The sequence below is a fragment of the Andrographis paniculata genome, unplaced genomic scaffold (genome assembly GCF_009805555.1).
Source record: "Andrographis paniculata isolate CXL003 unplaced genomic scaffold, ASM980555v1 Contig66END, whole genome shotgun sequence".
NCBI lineage: Eukaryota > Viridiplantae > Streptophyta > Magnoliopsida > Lamiales > Acanthaceae > Andrographis > Andrographis paniculata.
Genome location: NW_026137602.1, coordinates 4,842,695 through 4,860,377, shown reverse-complemented (window position 1 = coordinate 4,860,377; position 17,683 = coordinate 4,842,695). Strand labels below are relative to the sequence as shown.

Genomic DNA, 17,683 nt, shown 5'->3' with positions numbered 1-17,683 from the left:
ACAGAGTATTATCTTCGGAGGAGTCTTATATTTATGTGTAAAATAATTGTAGATTTATGTGTAAAGTAATTGTATTTATAATAATATATTTGTAATTTATGTAAAAATTAAAAATATTTTAATATTAATATATAATTACTTTTGATCAATAAAAAAATAAATATGACCAGAAGAAATAGTACTTTGAATTGAGACATTAAAAAATATAATATAAATTTTAAAGTAAGTTTGATTATGACCAAGATCTACCTCAAATTGAGGTTCTACTGTTAACAAGAGATACAAAGAGAAGCAATTTTAGCATAAAAAATCGTAGCTCAGGAGAGGAAGAGAGGACTTTTGAGAAATTCTCGGTCGCCAAATCTCCCAAGGAGAAATTATTGGTCAAGAAGGCAAATCATTTTAGAAGAATTTGAAGAAAAAAAAAATTGTGGAAGGAAATGAGTTTTTTTTTTTTTTTTTCTTTGTTTCTTATCATATATCTCATAAATATAGATTTTAAATTAAAATTATTATACCATTTAAACTAATTTTAATTTAAAGTACAACCTTTTTTTTTTTTTAATTAGCTAATGGTGTGCTTGACTAAAGACTCCGGGATTTACCTATTGCAACGGGTGACTTTCAAGTAATAAAATGAGCAATTAGAGATAAGCATATACTTCCCGGTCCAGGTTCAAATGGGCTTTTTGGAATTTTGTAATAAATTAAAAAATAATATTATTTTATTATTCAGTGATAAATGTGTAAGAAATTTTGATATTTCTAATTGTATTTGTAATAGTATATTTGTAATTTAGGTAAAAATAAAGTGTATTTTGGTATTAAGGTATAATTATTTTTGTTAAAATAAGAAATGAAACGAAAATGGTAAAAAATATACTTTGAGTTGGAAGGGAAGAGTATATGATATGTTGAAAATGAATTATATTTTAGATTGAATTTTGATTGATGTTTGCATGTGAGTCAACAACTCACAGATGTTTATTTGTGAAGTTTTGATTTTGATTTTGAATTTTGAATAGTAAAATTTTGAATTAAAATTGTTGTATTAAGTATGTAATTTGATGTTTTCAAAAAAAAAAAAAAAAAAAAAACTAGAATAGTAAAATAAAGGTAGAATCTTAAAAGTAAACACACTGAATGAGGTGGCCCAAGTGCAAATGCAGATTGATCCCTCACAGTAAGAATAACACTAACTGATCCTCGTGTGATAGTATAACAAATCCGTTGTAATAAAACTGTTGAAACGTGACTTGGATTTAGCGGTCTACCCAACCCTAAACCAAAGCGAAAGGGCTGTTTCAATTGGCAGGGTTCCTTTTGGGCTTATCCTAATTAATAACAAATAGGCTTAAGGTTTAGGGTGTTTTGGGGTGCTTATAAATAGACAACTATGGTTCTTAGTCGGATGACACATTGTAAATCTCTGAATCAGTATAATAAAATCTCTCCGGTTCCTGCCCGTGGACGTAGGTTGACGAACCACGTAAAACCTCTGTGTTCTTTATTTGCTTTCTTTCTCGTTTTCTCATAACAAGTGGTATCAAAGCCATATCTCATTGATTGAAGATGTCCTCGTATAAATTTGATCTGGAGAAGTTTAATGGATCGAATGACTTCACGCTCTGGAAGGTCAAGATGAGGGCACTTCTGGTTCAACAAGGATGTGCGGCTGCGTTGGAGGGAGAAGACAAGTTTCCTAAAGACACGAAGGAGGAGGTAAATAAGGAGATTTTGGCAAGGGCTCATTCCGCGATCTTGCTGTCAGTTACTGATGAGGTGTTACGGGAGGTTGTAGATCAGACAACGGCTTTTGGGTTATGGAATAAACTGTGTGAGAAGTACCAAAACAACTCTCTCACGAACAGGCTATATCAGAAGCAACGTCTTTACACCCTCCGGATGTCCGAAAGTACTCAGGTAAAGGATCATCTTGATACCTTTAACCGTATCATTCTTGATCTTCAAGGAGTTGAGGTTAAAGTAGATGATGAAGACCAAGCCCTAATTTTATTGTGTTCACTACCTGGTTCATATGAGAATTTTGTAGATACTATGCTATATGGTAGAACTACAATTTCTGTTAATGATGTGAAAGATGCCCTTATGTCCAAAGAATTGAAAAGAAAGGTTTCTCTGGAAGAGGGTTCTGGTTCAGGTCTGTTTGCAGGTAGGGGAAGACCACATGAGAGGGGTAACGGGAATGGGAGGTCGCGTTCAAAATCAAAATCCTCTAGCAAAGTTAAGTGTTATCATTGCAAGGAGAAAGGGCACGTTAAAAGGGATTGTCCACAAAAGAAGGGAAATACAAAAGTTGATTCTAGTAACAGTGGCAGCAGTGCTGTTGTGGTACAAGACAGTTCTGATGATGGGGACTTTGGTGAAGTTCTGACAGCATGTAGTGCTAGTACTGCTGATTCCTGGATTATGGATACCGGTGCTTCTCACCATATGACGTTCTCTCGTGATCTACTCACTTCTTTTAAGGAGTGGAATGGAACGGTGAAGTTAGGTGATGATGGGGTTCTAGCCATAAAAGGGAGCGGGGTAGTGCAGATAAAATTGCATGACGGTACTGTCAGGAAATTTGACTGTTGGTATGTTCCTGAACTCAGAAAGAATTTGATTTCTCTTGGGACCTTAGCCAAGAATGGTTTAAAATATCATGGTGAAGGTGAGTGGGTGAAAGTCCTGAAAGGTGCGCTGGTAATGATGAAGGGAAAACTGCAGCATGGAATTTATTTTCTACAGGGCAGTTCAGTGATGGGAACGGCGGCGGTATCTCAGTCCTTGGATAAACATGATGATAGGACAAATTTGTGGCACCGGCGATTAGGTCACATGAGTGAGTTAGGGTTGTCTGTGTTGAGCAAGCAGGGTTTATTTGGTGGAGATGTGATAGGTAAAATTCAATTCTGTGAGGCTTGTGTCAAAGGGAAGCAACGCAGGGTGAGGTTTAGTACCGGTCATCACACTTCAAAACAAATTCTGGAGTATGTTCATTCAGATCTATGGGGTCCCTCTCCGGTGAAATCGCAGGGCGGGTGTTCTTACTTTGTCACTTTCATAGATGATTATTCGAGAAAAGTCTGGTTGTACTTTCTGAAAACTAAAGATGAGGTGTTTGGGAAGTTCAAGGAGTGGAAGACCATGGTTGAAAAACGGACGGGTAAACAGGTCAAGACTCTAAGAACTGATAATGGGTTGGAGTTCTGCAACGCTCCATTTGATGATTTCTGCAAGAAAGAAGGTATAGTGAGGCACCGCACTGTACGACACACACCACAGCAAAATGGAGTTGCAGAGCGAATGAATCAAACCCTCATGGCGCGTGCTAGGTGTATGCGCATATTTGCTGGCTTGTCTAAGCAATTCTGGGCTGAAGCAGTAAACACTGCTAGCTATCTGGTTAATAGATCTCCATCAACTGCAATTGACTTAAAGACTCCTCAAGAGGTATGGTCCGGTAAACCCTCTGATTACTCTAATCTAAGAATATTTGGATGCCCTGCATACGCTCATGTGAATGATGGTAAGCTGGAGCCGAGGGCGGTAAAATGCATATTTCTAGGGTATGCAACAGGAGTAAAAGGTTATCGACTGTGGTGTACAGAAGGTAAAAATCCTGGTAAATTTCTTATTAGCAGAGATGTAACCTTTGATGAATCTGCTATGCTTGATCAGAGTAGAGGTTGTGAAAGTATTGCAGGTACAAAAGATTGTGGTGCTAACCAGAGGGTGGAGTTTGAGACTCCTGACAGAGTTGTGTTAGAGGAAAAGCAGCAGGATAATAATATTGATCAATCCGATCAACCAGATCAGTCAAAACCTCAAGGGAAACCGGTTGAGGGGGAAGCTGATGACGCTGGTACGGGGGTTGAAGATTCCATAGCAGCAAGAAAGGGAAAGAGAAATATTCAGAAACCAGCTAGGTTTGCAGGATGTGTCAATACGTGTGACATGGATTCTGTTGCTTATGCACTAGCGGTTGGTGATGATCTTGGCTCTGATGAGCCAAAGACATATAAAGAAGCTGTGGCGAGTAAAGATGCAGAAACCTGGATTATGGCAATGAATGAAGAGATGCAGTCTCTTGAAAAGAACAAGACTTGGGATCTTGTTGCACTACCAAAAGGGGTGAAGCCAGTGGGATGCAAGTGGGTCTTTAAAAGAAAGGAGGGAATTCCTGGTGTTGAACCTGCTAGGTTCAAGGCGAGACTGGTGGCAAAAGGGTTTTCACAGAAGGAAGGAATCGATTACCATGAAGTCTTTTCTCCTGTGGTGAAACACAAAACCATTCGGGTTCTTTTGGCAATGGTGGGTGCTTTTGATCTGGAGCTGGAGCAGCTTGATGTAAAAACAGCATTCCTTCATGGTAATCTAGAAGAACAAATTTACATGTCTCAACCGGAGGGGTTCTACAGTTCTAAAGGGGACCAGGTATGCTTGTTAAAGAAATCTCTGTATGGCTTGAAGCAATCTCCGAGGCAATGGTACAAGAGATTTGACTCATTCATGGTGTCTAATGGTTATACTCGTAATCAGTTTGATAACTGCGTTTACTCGAAGAAAGTTTCTACTGATTCCTTTGTGTATCTGCTGTTGTATGTGGATGATATGTTAATTGCAGCTAAAAATATGGCTGTAATTAATGACTTGAAGGCTCTACTAAAGGGTGAGTTTGAGATGAAGGATTTGGGTGCGGCAAAGAAAATACTTGGTATGGAGATCTGGCGTGATAGAGAAGCAAGACGGTTATGGGTTTCTCAAGAAAAGTATATTGAGAAAGTTTTGCAAGCATTCTCTGTTGAGCAGTCCAAACCGGTAAGTACCCCTTTGGCGGCACACTTTAAACTTGATCGAAGCACTATACCGGCTACAGATGAAGAGGTTAGTTACATGAAGACGGTTCCATATTCAAGTGCAGTTGGAAGTCTTATGTATGCGATGGTATGTACGAGACCGGATCTCGCTTATGCGGTTAGTGTGGTGAGCAGGTTTATGGCTAATCCGGGTAAAGCTCACTGGGGAGCTGTAAAGTGGATCTTGCGATATTTGAAAGGAGCGTCTGATATTTGTCTGGTATATGATGATAAAGGCCATGGTGATGGTCTTGTTGGCTATGCAGACTCTGATTACGGGGGTGACTTGGTGAAACGAAGATCACTAACTTGTTTTATCTTCACTTTGTTTGGATGTGCAGTCAGTTGGAAGTCTACTTTACAACCTACGGTTGCATTGTCGACGACTGAGGCGGAATACATGTCAATGACTGAAGGTATTAAGGAGGGTATCTGGTTACATGGTCTGGTGCAGAGTTTGGGTCTGAAGGTGGAGAAACCGGTGTTATTCTGTGATAGTCAAAGTGCTTTGAGTTTGGCTAAAAATCCAGTGTATCATGAGAGAACCAAACATATTGATGTAAGGTTGAATTTTATCCGTGATGTTCTGGAGGAAGACAAGTTTTCTATTCAGAAAATAGCTACAGAGCACAATCCAGCTGATATGTTGACAAAGGCGCTACCGACGGAGAAGTTTGAGCACTGCTTGAACTTGGTGAATATTCGTAGGAGGTAAAGCCCTCTCGGGGCATCTGGCAGGAAGGAGACGACTGAGAGATACTGACAAACCTTTGGCGGTTGGAGAAACTCCAAGTCAAGGTGGAGATTGTTGAAACGTGACTTGGATTTAGCGGTCTACCCAACCCTAAACCAAAGCGAAAGGGCTGTTTCAATTGGCAGGGTTCCTTTTGGGCTTATCCTAATTAATAACAAATAGGCTTAAGGTTTAGGGTGTTTTGGGGTGCTTATAAATAGACAACTATAGTTCTTAGTCGGATGACACATTGTAAATCTCTGAATCAGTATAATAAAATCTCTCCGGTTCCTGCCCGTGGACGTAGGTTGACACACCGTCACCGAACCACGTAAAACCTCTGTGTTCTTTATTTGCTTTCTTTCTCGTTTTCTCATAACAAAAACTATAGTGGGGACAAAATTAATTTGCTACATATTACAAAATTTGGTAGGAAATATGTTAGTTGGAGTGATTTGCAGAGAATAAAAGGGTGAGCTTTGAATTGGAACTGAAATAATAATTCTTTTTTTGTAATGGTAAAAAAATCGATCAAAACCCCATGAACAAATACAATCCACTTTTCTTTTTTTTTTTTTTTTTTCTTCTTTCCCTCGATCGATTGAATCAACTGATGAGCCAAACTACAAACTACTGATAATATGATAAATTTTGGCAATGAATTGCGACGAACTGTGATCCAGATCTCGATTCCATTCCATTCAGTGGCTATAAATTCAGGTCGATCCCTCTAGCTCCCTCTGAAGAGGACGACCCTGACCCTGACCCTGACCCTGGCTGTTCTTGATGGTGGTGGTACGGCATCCTCCCTGAAGCCCTATCCTTCCTCTTCTCAAGGAATCTGTGGATCGATGATCTTCTAGCGATTGGCATATCTGGAACATGCAGAAATCGGTAACCGATTGTTAGTTATGATGTAAGAGTACAATTCTGATGTCGTGTTTAATACGCCGCAGGCGAGAGTGGAATCGATTGCCTTACCGGAGCTGTTGGCTTCGGATTGAAGTGAAAATTGTCCCTGTGCTGCTTCCGAGCTCCGCGCCGGAGCTCCACCGACGGTGGAATTTGTGTTCTCAGCACCGATGTTCGATTTGATGACCGCAGGCTGCTTGCCGCTGCTGGAGGCGTTCTCGTTGCAGGTGTTGGACGAAATGTCAACCGCCTGTTTACATTGAGGCCGCGGCGGGAGCCTATGGTGGTTCGGCTTCTCCGGCACGGTGGTCACCAGAACGCCGCACGACATTTGTGAGCTGGTTTGTTTGGCAATTGAGACGAGCTCTCTCGCCTTCTCCATCGGATAATCATCGAACACCAACACCTTCCCCGAGTATAATATTGTGAGCTGCGAGGCCTTCTCTTTACTGAAATTATTGGGGAAAACCGAAGGAATTTCAGATTCTGCTGCAGATAAAAAGGTACGCACTGCACGGTTTTCTCAATCAATTGATTCAGTGCGATAAACAGGGACGAAATATATGATGAACCTTGAATCATTTTTGTTTGACGCGTCTGTTTCTTCTTCTTCTTCTACTACTATAGCTTGTCCTGCTGCTGCTGGTGAGATCTGTTGAGCGAATTTAGCCTTTTTATTCTTCTGCGAATTCACGATCGAGGAAGACGAAGAAGCGAGAGACGATCCAGATCCCGGTTTCACTGAAATCAAGCCAAAGCACACACGGTTTCATCCATGAACCCTAAAAGTAGTGTGAAATCAGAATTGAACAACTGGTTCCTTACCAATCGCTTCAAGGCTCTCCACTCTTCCACCGATTTCAATATTCAAATCTTTGAGACTGCCTTTTTCCTTCACATACCGACTCAGAAGATTGCAAGTCTGCGCAAAATTCGACCATCTCTCAGGCGCTTCAGAGCTCGACATCGATCCCTGTAAGTATATCCTATCCTCCTCTCTTATCTTTCTGCAAATTGGAACTTAGCTCGAACAGATTTCACAGTACCAAAAACCAATCTCATATCATTTCATCATATAAAGAAACGGTGGGGATTGAAGATTGATGAATTGCAAAAGGGTGGTTAGAGTTTTTTTTTTTTCCATGTTCTCCAAAAAAAAAGGTTCTTTAATGGAGGTAATAAGCACGTGAAAATTGCCCTCGCAGGGAAAGGAGACAAAGCCCGCACAGCAATTAATTAATTTAATTAATTGGTAGGTGGGGATCATTGACATTGACAGGCAGACTGAGTGGGCAGCCATGGTTTGCCTTGCTTGCTCTGCTGCTGTGCATACCATTACCATCCATTTCAACTCATCAATGGCCTGGATTGGATCCATCTCTGCCATATGCCATATGGATGGTGATGAAAGATCCTCCTGCCAACATATTATATCGGTTCTAGTATTTTCTTAATTTATTGCAGTCTTTTACTACTTGTTTGAATAATGATAATAGTAATTAATTCATTATTGTCATCTCACTCACTCACTGTTGTTTCTTCCACAGAATTCTCCCAGTCCTGAACCTGCTATGGTATCCGTCGCTTTCAGGCAAATTGAATGTGAGGAATTATTAAAGATCTTCCTTCCACGTGAAAAATTCATTTTTGTAGTGGTGGATGGATGGGTCATTGTCCCAACAATCCTCGCAAGGTACCATATCCTAATTCCTAATTCCTCATTCCTGTTTCCTGTTTTCTTTTCTTCCCCATATTTATCATAATGCTGCTGTGCTTACTGTTCATATTTCGGCCCTATCTTTTTCTTTGAAATTAATTAGTATCTCTCTTAGCTGCAGACTACGTGGGAGAGTATATTAGTATTTATTTACCATATTTTGGAATTTATTTACCATAACTGAAAGCTGCTGAGTATTATTATAATATGATGAAGGTATGGCTGTGAGTTTTACATGTCATTTGCCGTGTTCTTGTTGATCTTTTAGTAAGATATGGTGTTTGACAGGGATGGGGAGGGCAGTATTGGTATGTATGTCTTATACTTAGGGTACCCCACACCACCCCAACCCTCCAATGCACGTGCTTAGAATGGTTTGGATTACATTATAATACAGTATGTTTTATTACTATTAGCCTAGGCCTAAATATCATGCATGATCAATGTGTATTTGTATGTATATTATGAATTAAATAACAAGTTTGTAATTGAAAAGGGCAGATTTGGATCTGACTTCTTTGTAATTCAAACATAATAAAAGGTAAAAAATTAATAAATGCCACAAATAAATATCTACAATATTGGAATATTTTGTTCTAAAATGTTATTTTAAGTAAGTTTTGGATGTTGCACACTCATCAATCTTGCTGTTTATTTTGGAAATGAATTGAGTTGCTTATAAATTTATAATTAAATTGGATAAAATAATATTATTCATAAAAATAAATCCATCATAATCGTTTCCCCAACCCTCAAAGAATATTATATTGAGAATGTCTTATCAACCATTTTACCATAAGCTTAATTAGACATCAATGAATATTAATTATAAAACATCGAGCAAGACTAAGGGAACACGACGCTGTACTTGCAAAAATCCACGACCTCATGATGACAAATCTAACCTCTACACCACCGGACCATCCCTTACGGGACAATATATATACTTATTCTTCAATCTTCATATGGTCCTTCGTCTAACAATATTATATCTATTAATATATATATATATATGTGTGTGTGTGGACACACTATGACACTATTCATATTGGTAGATATGTATATTTAAAAAAAATAATGGTAGATTGGATATGCTCTATAGATGCAATATAAATGCTGAAAATAATATAGAGTGCTAATAACAGTTGACCATCAGCCATTTATCTAGTAGCATTGTTAAATACATGTGTGAAAAAAAAATTAAAAAAAAATAATAAATAATAGTGTAGATAGAGACTTTTTGAATTCGAAAAAAAATAATAATAATAAAAATATTATTATTATCTGATGGAATTTTTTTTAAAAAAAAATTAAAAAAATATTATAGATGAATAATATCAAAATTTCCAAAATATTTGTATAAACAAAGCGTAAGTGTTGATATTTTGTGATGGAAAATACGTATTTTATGGGATAATATTTGAGAAAAATTATAAATGATGAATACTAGTATAAAACTTTTAGAAAGTGTATCATAATAGAGATTAGCCTTCACATTATTATTGTAATTATTATTATTATTATTATTATTTGGGACAACATGATTACAATTTCAAATTTAAGGGTTTTTTTTTTAAACTTTAACTTTTACTATTTAAACTCTTGTATTTTTCTTTTAAATATATATATATATATTTCACAAATATCCCATCAAACATTCTATCAACCTCAAATCAAAATTTTGGAAACAAAAAATTATTTCTATATTTAATTCAAGTGGAATTTGCATGACCATTTATCATTAAGTGGGGTTTGTTTTATTGATATGGAGAAAAGCTATTAGAAGGCACAGAGAATTAATAGTTAGGTTATAATATAATAATCAGGAGAAAGGCAGTTATTACAGTTGCAATTTGTAACAACACAATCCAATCCCTCCTCACGACAATGGCGGATTTCCACTGCTAAAACACTCCCCAAACACAAACTCCTTTTCCCTCTTCCCTTTCCCCCTTTCCTTCCTCCATCTTCTTCTTCTTCAGAGAGAGAAAGAAAGAAAGAAAGAAAGGGAGAGAGAGCTACATACAGATACAGAGGCAGATTGGAGAAGAACAAAAACATACATATACAAAACCAAAATCAAATAAGAATGCAGGCTCAAAGCTCTGACAACATATTACAAGAACAACCATTCATGAAAATCTACCAATCTTAAAACCAAACCAGCTCTGGTTATTCCTTGAATTCTCCATTTTTCTATGGCCGCCATTGTTGGTGTTTGGCGCCCATTTCTGTCCTCCTCTTACATAACAATCATAATAATATCTCTGACCACAATCCTTCCGGCAGCACTCTCAAGCCCTGAGTCGGATGCCCTTCTGAAGCTGAAAGCATCATTCACAAATGCAGCTGCTCTTGATTCATGGCAGCCTGGAACTGAGCCCTGTGAGGTCAACCGGTTATGGGCCGGCGTCAAATGCGAGAACGGCGTCGTCTCCGGCCTCCGTCTCGGCAACATGGGCCTGTCCGGAAGAATCGATGCCGACGCGTTGGCGCCTCTTCCAGGCCTCAGGAGCATCGCCATTACAGGGAATTTATTTTCAGGCCAAATCCCTGATTTCCATCGTGTTGGAGCTCTCAAAGGATTGTACATTTCTGATAATCAGTTCTCCGGGGCAATCCCGCCGGACTACTTCTCCAAGATGGCCGGATTGAAGAAAGTCTGGTTGTCCGGCAACCAATTCTCCGGCCAAATTCCGCCGTCGCTGTCGCAGTTATCCCAGCTGATGGAGCTGCATCTGGAGAACAATCAGTTTTCGGGGCAGATTCCACCATTGGAGCAGGTAACTCTGTCGTCATTCAACGTCTCCAACAATAAATTGGAAGGTGAGATTCCATCTTCCATGAAAAGGTTTGGTTCCGATTCATTCGGAGGAAATCCAGGCCTCTGCGGCGGAGCTTCAGGCAAGCCCTGCAACCAACCTGCCGCGGCGCCGGCGAAATCCAATGGCAATGGATTTGGCATAGCTCTGTGGTGTTTACTGGGAGTCGCGGTGCTGCTTCTGCTGATACTCCTCGTGGTTTTCGCGGCGAAGAAAAGGAACAAGACTACCAATGCGCCGGTAATGGAAAATCTCAACCGTCCGGTTGGTGTCGCGCCTGCCGTCGTAAATGTAGGGAAGAAGGACACCGATGCGAGCAGCAGGAAAGCCACGAAGATGAGTGGCAACGGGTCGAGCCGGAGGAGGGACATAATCATCATAAACGATGACAAGGGGGAATTCGGATTGGCAGATTTGATGAAAGCTGCAGCTGAGGTGCTCGGCAATGGTGCATTTGGCTCGTCGTATAAAGCCGTGATGACGAGTGGATTGGCTGTGGTGGTTAAAAGGGTAAAGGAAATGGCGAAGATGGGGAGAGATCAGTTTGACGCCGAGATGCGACGGCTGGGGCGATTACGCCACAAGAATGTGCTGACGCCATTGGCTTATCACTACCGTAAGGAAGAGAAGCTTCTAGTTTCCGAGTATCAACCGAACGGCAGCCTACTCTTTGTGCTACACGGTACTCATTGCGCGCTTACGATCAAATTCATAACTCTCATGTTACTATATATGATCATCGAACACTCTGTAATGTATTTCAGGTGATCGAGGAGCTTCACATTCGGAGCTCAACTGGTCTGTTCGGCTAAAGATAGTTCAAGGCATTGCTCGCGGATTAGGCTATCTCCACGCGCAGCTCTCGACGTTCGATCTACCTCACGGCGACCTGAAATCGAGCAATGTTCTCTTGGCCTCAGATTACGAACCTTTACTCTCGGATTACGGATTGCATCACTTGATGGGCAACAGCCAAGCTGCACAGGCGCTGGCGGCGTACAAGGCACCGGAGGCGCAGCTGCATCAACAGATATCGCCAAAATGCGACGTCTACTGTCTGGGAATCATCATTCTTGAAATTCTTACAGGGAAATTCCCTTCTCAGTATTCCAGCAACTCGCAAGGCGGGACGGATTTAGTCCAGTGGGCAAGATCAGCCATTGCTGAGGGGCGGGAGGCTGATTTACTCGATCCGGATATTGCGCAGACCACGAATTCTATAGGTGCAGCGGTGCAGCTCCTCCGAGTTGGCGCAGCCTGCACAGAAAGCAGCCTGGATCATCGGTTGGATCTTGACGAAGCCATCAGGAGGATAGAGGGAATAGCTGTGGACGGGGCTGAGACAATACAGGTTGTGCCGCCGTCTCCAGTTTCATTCAGTCCCCGGCCGTGAGGCGCAGCAGGCAGGCGAGCAAACAGACTTATGGATCAGGTGTTTGAAGAAGGACTAGCTATGGCTATGGCTATGGCTATTTGTGCTTGTGCTCCATGGAATTCTCAGGAATCAGTTCCTATTCTGTAAGAATCATGTTTGAAAGTGATATACAGATTGCAATGAAATCTACTGTTGAACTTTGAACTCACTCAGCTAAAGAAAGCCTTTGTTATTGACAAGATTTAGGATGGATTCAGAAAGTGCATTTTTTTCATGGGAATTGTGATCATTTTGGGGGACCAATCTTTTTCCTACCACCAACCCTTAAAAAACACTAAGAAAGATCATCAAACATATATTGTTGATTCTATTATTTGGTACCACAGATTGCTGCAGCCTTCACTTTGATTATAAAAACCTTTTGGAAGAAAGGATTAATTCCTGAGACTCTTAAACTAGTGGGGAATGTATTGGGAGTTCAAAAAATGTTTACAATGCTTAGCAACTGATGAAGAGACCAAGTGTCCGAAGAGCAACAAAAACACAAGTAATAAAAGTGTCGACAGTAGCGCGAAAACTACAGGAAAAACACTGAGAACATTTCATAACATGTGCTGCATCCATCCATCCATTGTTGCAGCCATGAAAAAAGAGGAGAGAAAAAATCCCTTCCCAGGAGCTGTTTTCAGTTGCAAAGTAAAATGATCACTTCATATTATAGGCCTGTCTGTAATGTATTTTACAAAGAGATTCAGCTTGGGTATGCTGCGACGCATTCATTTTATTCTCTTGAGGCGTATTTCTTTCATATCTCTAGAACGATATCTGCGAAACAGAAGTTAGATTTTTCAGTTGCACTTCTGATGAAAAAACCAGAAAAAGAAGTTGATCTTGGACAGGGGGAAAAAGTATGTGTGGAACAACTTACATTCAGAATCAGTCTTATCCCATTTAGACCCCTTGTTGTTTTTATTAATATTATTATTATTATTATGCGACGATTCTTCCTCTTTTTCTGCCTTGACCGTATGTCTTTGTTGATGATTTCTATTGTCTCCTAAGTATCGCTTTGTCGATGACGCCCTGGAAGCATTCTGAGGGTATATCTTCCTGGTAAGCATTGTCCTCATAAGCTGCAATTTGTATTTCCATCAGGTTTGCATCAGATTTTGTATCTATATGCTTGTAGAGTGATCGATGTGCTTACCTTCTCCATTCTTGATTCTTGAAATGTATCTCTCAAACTCGGCGTCGGCGCAAAGCCACTTTGGCAGACAAACATTTTTTTGACAAGAAAAGCCAATGACTTCTTCCCAATTGCTTTCTTCTTCTTCTCACAAACATCCTTGCATCTCCCGAGTATAATTCTGATGGTTCGATCAATCTCTTCCTCGTCTTTGTCATCCGAATAGGTGCTGAATCTGTTGGAAGCATTGCGGTCTACTTCCAAGCTTGAAGGACAGTTGAGGAATCTATCCAATGGCAGATCAGCAATAGGCTCCTCGGCTTTTGAAGGTATTGCTGCGGCAGCAGCAGGCTTTCGATTCAAAAGCCTTTTAAGCTCTTTCTGCAAACTGTTAACCTCTTCAGCTGTGAATTCTGAAAAATCGGGAGAGGTTCCCTGCTCTTCTTGGGATATTTCTGCCACAGGATTTTCATACACTTGGATCTCTTGTTTATCACGATCATGATCATCATCACCATTTCTTAGATTTGTGTTTCCGAGCGTGCCAATGGTGAGCAGACCGCGGCGCCAATCACTTGCAGGCTCTTTACCAGCAGCAACAGAACCTATATATATATATGATCGATCAGTTTTCAGATTCCATTGATTCTTTCTTTCTACACTAACAATACAAAAGACAAGACACAATGAACATAAGACCAATCTTACTCGCCCCCGCGACAACATTAGGCCTGGTCTTATTCCCTTGTCCTTGGCCCCCTCCTGCATTGAGCTTGCTCTGCATCCAACTGAAGAACTGCACAAAATCACCAAAAAAGAACACAGCTCAGTAAACTCCAACTCTATCTAGCTAGACCATGATGCATTCCAGAAAACTGATCTAACCTTCATTTCAGAAGCACAGATACAGATTGGGTGTTAGAGACAGACAGAAGATGAAAACAAACAAAGGGGAGGAATTTGGTGGGAAAACAAAAGAAAAACTGATCAGGTGGTGAATGTGCAGTAGCAGATCCTAGAAGCCAATGAGATTTGAGCTTTGGGAGTAATAAATAAATAAAGAGATAGTATTTGTTTATGGTGTTAGTGAAGGGTGAATACCAAATTGAGAATTTCCCAAATCTCAACCAACATCCGTCCCTATTCATGCATGGAGGCATAAGGAAGGAAGAAACATTCTCATTCTCCTCAATTCAGATATGTATATATATATATATATATATTATATTAGCAGCAGCCAGCAACTCTTTTTCTCTGGACACATGGGTTAGTTAGGGATTAAGGGTTGTGGTTAATGGTGAATGAGCAGTCGTGGAGCCCCTCTAATCCAAGAGATTAATTGATTAACTTCAATGGCAGTCTTGGTCTTGGAGAAATAAACAAACCAACCCCTTCTGTACTACTTAGTGTTCATGTTCCCAATCCCCAAAATTCTTTGTTTAAGTCTTTTAGGGAGATTACTGCTGCAGGTTGATGGGGCGAGGCATCATCTTTAATTTTTTGTAATTGTAACTGTAATTGTATGATCTACTAATAAAAATAATTATTATTATTATCTGCATGATCTGCATGGACATTAACATGACACGAGGATTATATCTGTAACGCGTCGTCTTCGTATTAATATCGCCACTGGGATTGGTTAAATTAGCAGCTTCCTTAAAGTTAGGGAGATTATCTCATAATTACTATATTTTAATTTGGTCAACATATCATCTCTGGGAAAACCCAACTCAACCCAAAAAAAAGAATAAAAATAAAATAAAAAAGATCACTTTTTTTGGAATTCAGTGGCAATGGTTATGGTGGTTCGTTTCTTGCATGATACTGACTGACCGACTGTCCTCCTTATTTGGTCCGAAAGGTAACTTTGGTGCAGGGAACCTGCACAATTTGCCTCCACGATATGCACAACTTGGATCCCTTTTTTTAAAAAAATTATATATATATATATATATATGTATAAGGCAGAGGCCTTATTGGGAGGTTGAAGGCGATGATGAAGAATAGCTTATTGCAGTTTGACATCTGTCCCTGTTCAGACATGGAATGCAATGACAGGGCAACACTTGTACGGGCGGGATCATTTCAAGCTATGATGATGGATCTTTCTTGAATCTTGATCAATGAATTAAAGCGATCGTCAAGAATATAGTGTTAGATTGGTTCAGGGGGTGTACTGTACTGTATTGTATTGTACTGTATGTATCAATCAAATGGTAATAGATATATATATATATATATATATTTATCTAAAAATGTAAGTGTGTAAGAATGGTGGTAGAAAAGCCGCGTAGCCAAATGGGAGTGAAAACGTCATCGATGAAGTAGTCCTCACCCCCAACAAACAAGTTTCTTTCATCTTCTACCATCTTCTTTTCTTTTCTTTTGGTATAGAGAATTTCCAGATGGCCCTCGAGATGCATGTAATCTTGTGAGAGAGTGAAAGAGTGAGAGAGAGAGAAATCAAAACAAAGGATCACTCCAACCAAGAAAAAGAATTTAAACCCTTTGTTTTCTGCACCCAAGAAGGGGTAATAGGCCATGTGATGAAGGAGTCAAGTCGAGTCTCTAGGGGGGGGTGGGGTGGGGAAGGGGGACATACATACATACATACATATCATCTATCGAGACTTTCCATAATTGGAAACTCTTGTTGCCTAAAATGCAAGCAAAAACTAAACTTGAACTCAATCAAAGTGGACTAACTAAACTCACAGTCTTCTCTTCATACACTTTAATCCAAAACTAAATTTTAGGACCTGTAAGCTTCCCGGTGTACCAAGATTGTCGATTTGTATGAACAACGACTCACTTCATAACTCGTCGTGCTTTGAAGCAACTGCTGCAGCCAAAATCCAAACAACACATTGGCAATCTTCATAAAGACATGATCTTTTATAAGAGAGGATTTTGTCGTATGACCTGAAAATGCCTCATTGAAGAAAAAGGATATCTCTCTGGCGGCAGATTGTGGCGAATCGGAGCCATGAACACAGTTTCTTTGCAAGTCGATTCCGCACAATGCTCTGATACTGAAGTCACAAATTACTTCCATAAACCTTATTATAACGAACTCATAACTTAGTAATAATCAACCTCTTCGGATGTGTCACTTTTGCTTTGGTTGCATCGGTAGGTCCTATTAAATCCCGCCAATCGGCTACAGCATTTTCCTTCTCCAAAACCATGATCACCACAGATCCGCTGATCAATCAACAAGTATCAGAAGTTGAATCGATTAGATTAGCCGGGCACATACATAAAGCAAAGCATTCATTCTTGTTCTGTTGATGATGCAATTCCAGGACAATGCATGATCTTGATCCTATAGTTAATCATCCATACCTTGTCATGTATCGAACGAGGCTCGGAAAGAAGCCCTTGGAAGAATGCTCTGCATAAAAACGTGTCACGACATCCTCGTCTAACTTAAGCTGCATCTCCTGTGTAACGGCGAATCCAGAATCCAAAATGGCTTTCTTTATAGTGTCAACAAAGTTACCCTCCACCCCGTCGGGTTTCACCATTGCTAGAGTCTTCTCTTTCGCAGTATCAGCTTCAGCTGATGATCTACTGCCCCCAAGGCAATAACAGTTCAATTTTACAGGGAAAACATTATACAGTCGATCCATTCTATTCTATTGCGGAAAAGTGAAAGCAGCGCAACAGATTATGCAACCCTAGCGCAAACATAGTTGTGCAAGAAATCGACATCATACACGTTTAGGAATTATAAAGGTTGTAGCTACCCTGCTTACCTGCGGGAAAAGACAGCGAGGCAGAGGACAAGGAAGGGGGTGAATCGAAGATCCATCTCAAATCAATGGCAGCGCAGCTGATCGAATAACAAAACCAATGGTCGCTCGAGAGTGGGATTTTCGTTTGGCTCGCACTATCTGACGCGAATCGAATTAGTCCCCGCTCAGGTCACTCCTACTTCCTGCTACTCAACTACGGTTTTTGAATGTTTGACCGTAAATATCGATTTTATTTTTATAAAATATTATAGGAAGTAGTAGATGTTTTATTGTTTGTAATTTCTCTAAAAAAAAAATAAAAAATTAAAATTC

The 17,683-nt window shown here is 39.9% G+C and overlaps 3 protein-coding genes across 7 annotated transcripts; 1 reads left to right on the top strand and 2 right to left on the bottom strand.

Annotated features, from left to right (window-relative positions):
• The first annotated feature begins 1,374 nt into the window (after window positions 1-1,374).
• On the top strand, window positions 1,375-12,683 carry LOC127262973 (pollen receptor-like kinase 3). Of its 3 annotated transcripts, none has more exons than XM_051291856.1 (4): window positions 7,763-7,911; window positions 8,058-8,203; window positions 10,517-11,731; window positions 11,814-12,683. In XM_051291856.1, exons 2-4 carry the CDS (start codon window positions 8,170-8,172, stop codon window positions 12,440-12,442), a joined length of 1,878 nt encoding a protein of 625 aa, XP_051147813.1. In that variant the 5' UTR covers window positions 7,763-7,911; window positions 8,058-8,169; the 3' UTR covers window positions 12,443-12,683. The 3 variants fall into 3 exon arrangements, 2 of the variants coding, with proteins under 2 accessions (XP_051147813.1, XP_051147814.1); XM_051291857.1 differs by having other exon boundaries at window positions 7,763-7,952; XR_007841355.1 differs by lacking the exons at window positions 10,517-11,731; window positions 11,814-12,683 and adding exons at window positions 1,375-1,476; window positions 8,516-8,785 and having other exon boundaries at window positions 5,906-8,203.
• Window positions 12,684-13,229: 546 nt separating this feature from the next.
• On the bottom strand, window positions 13,230-14,501 carry LOC127262914 (protein NEGATIVE GRAVITROPIC RESPONSE OF ROOTS). The gene is made up of 5 exons (XM_051291781.1): window positions 14,496-14,501; window positions 14,319-14,406; window positions 13,632-14,215; window positions 13,353-13,557; window positions 13,230-13,249 (listed from the first exon to the last, which is right to left on the bottom strand). Exons 1-5 carry the CDS (start codon window positions 14,499-14,501, stop codon window positions 13,230-13,232), a joined length of 903 nt encoding a protein of 300 aa, XP_051147738.1.
• A 1,599-nt stretch (window positions 14,502-16,100) lies between these two features.
• Window positions 16,101-17,569, bottom strand: LOC127263030 (probable nucleoside diphosphate kinase 5). Of its 3 annotated transcripts, none has more exons than XM_051291948.1 (5): window positions 17,372-17,569; window positions 16,959-17,186; window positions 16,710-16,817; window positions 16,536-16,645; window positions 16,101-16,455 (listed from the first exon to the last, which is right to left on the bottom strand). In XM_051291948.1, exons 1-5 carry the CDS (start codon window positions 17,425-17,427, stop codon window positions 16,427-16,429), a joined length of 531 nt encoding a protein of 176 aa, XP_051147905.1. In that variant the 5' UTR covers window positions 17,428-17,569; the 3' UTR covers window positions 16,101-16,426. The 3 variants fall into 3 exon arrangements, with proteins under 3 accessions (XP_051147905.1, XP_051147907.1, XP_051147906.1); XM_051291950.1 differs by having other exon boundaries at window positions 16,101-16,452; XM_051291949.1 differs by having other exon boundaries at window positions 16,959-17,183.
• Window positions 17,570-17,683: the final 114 nt, after the last annotated feature.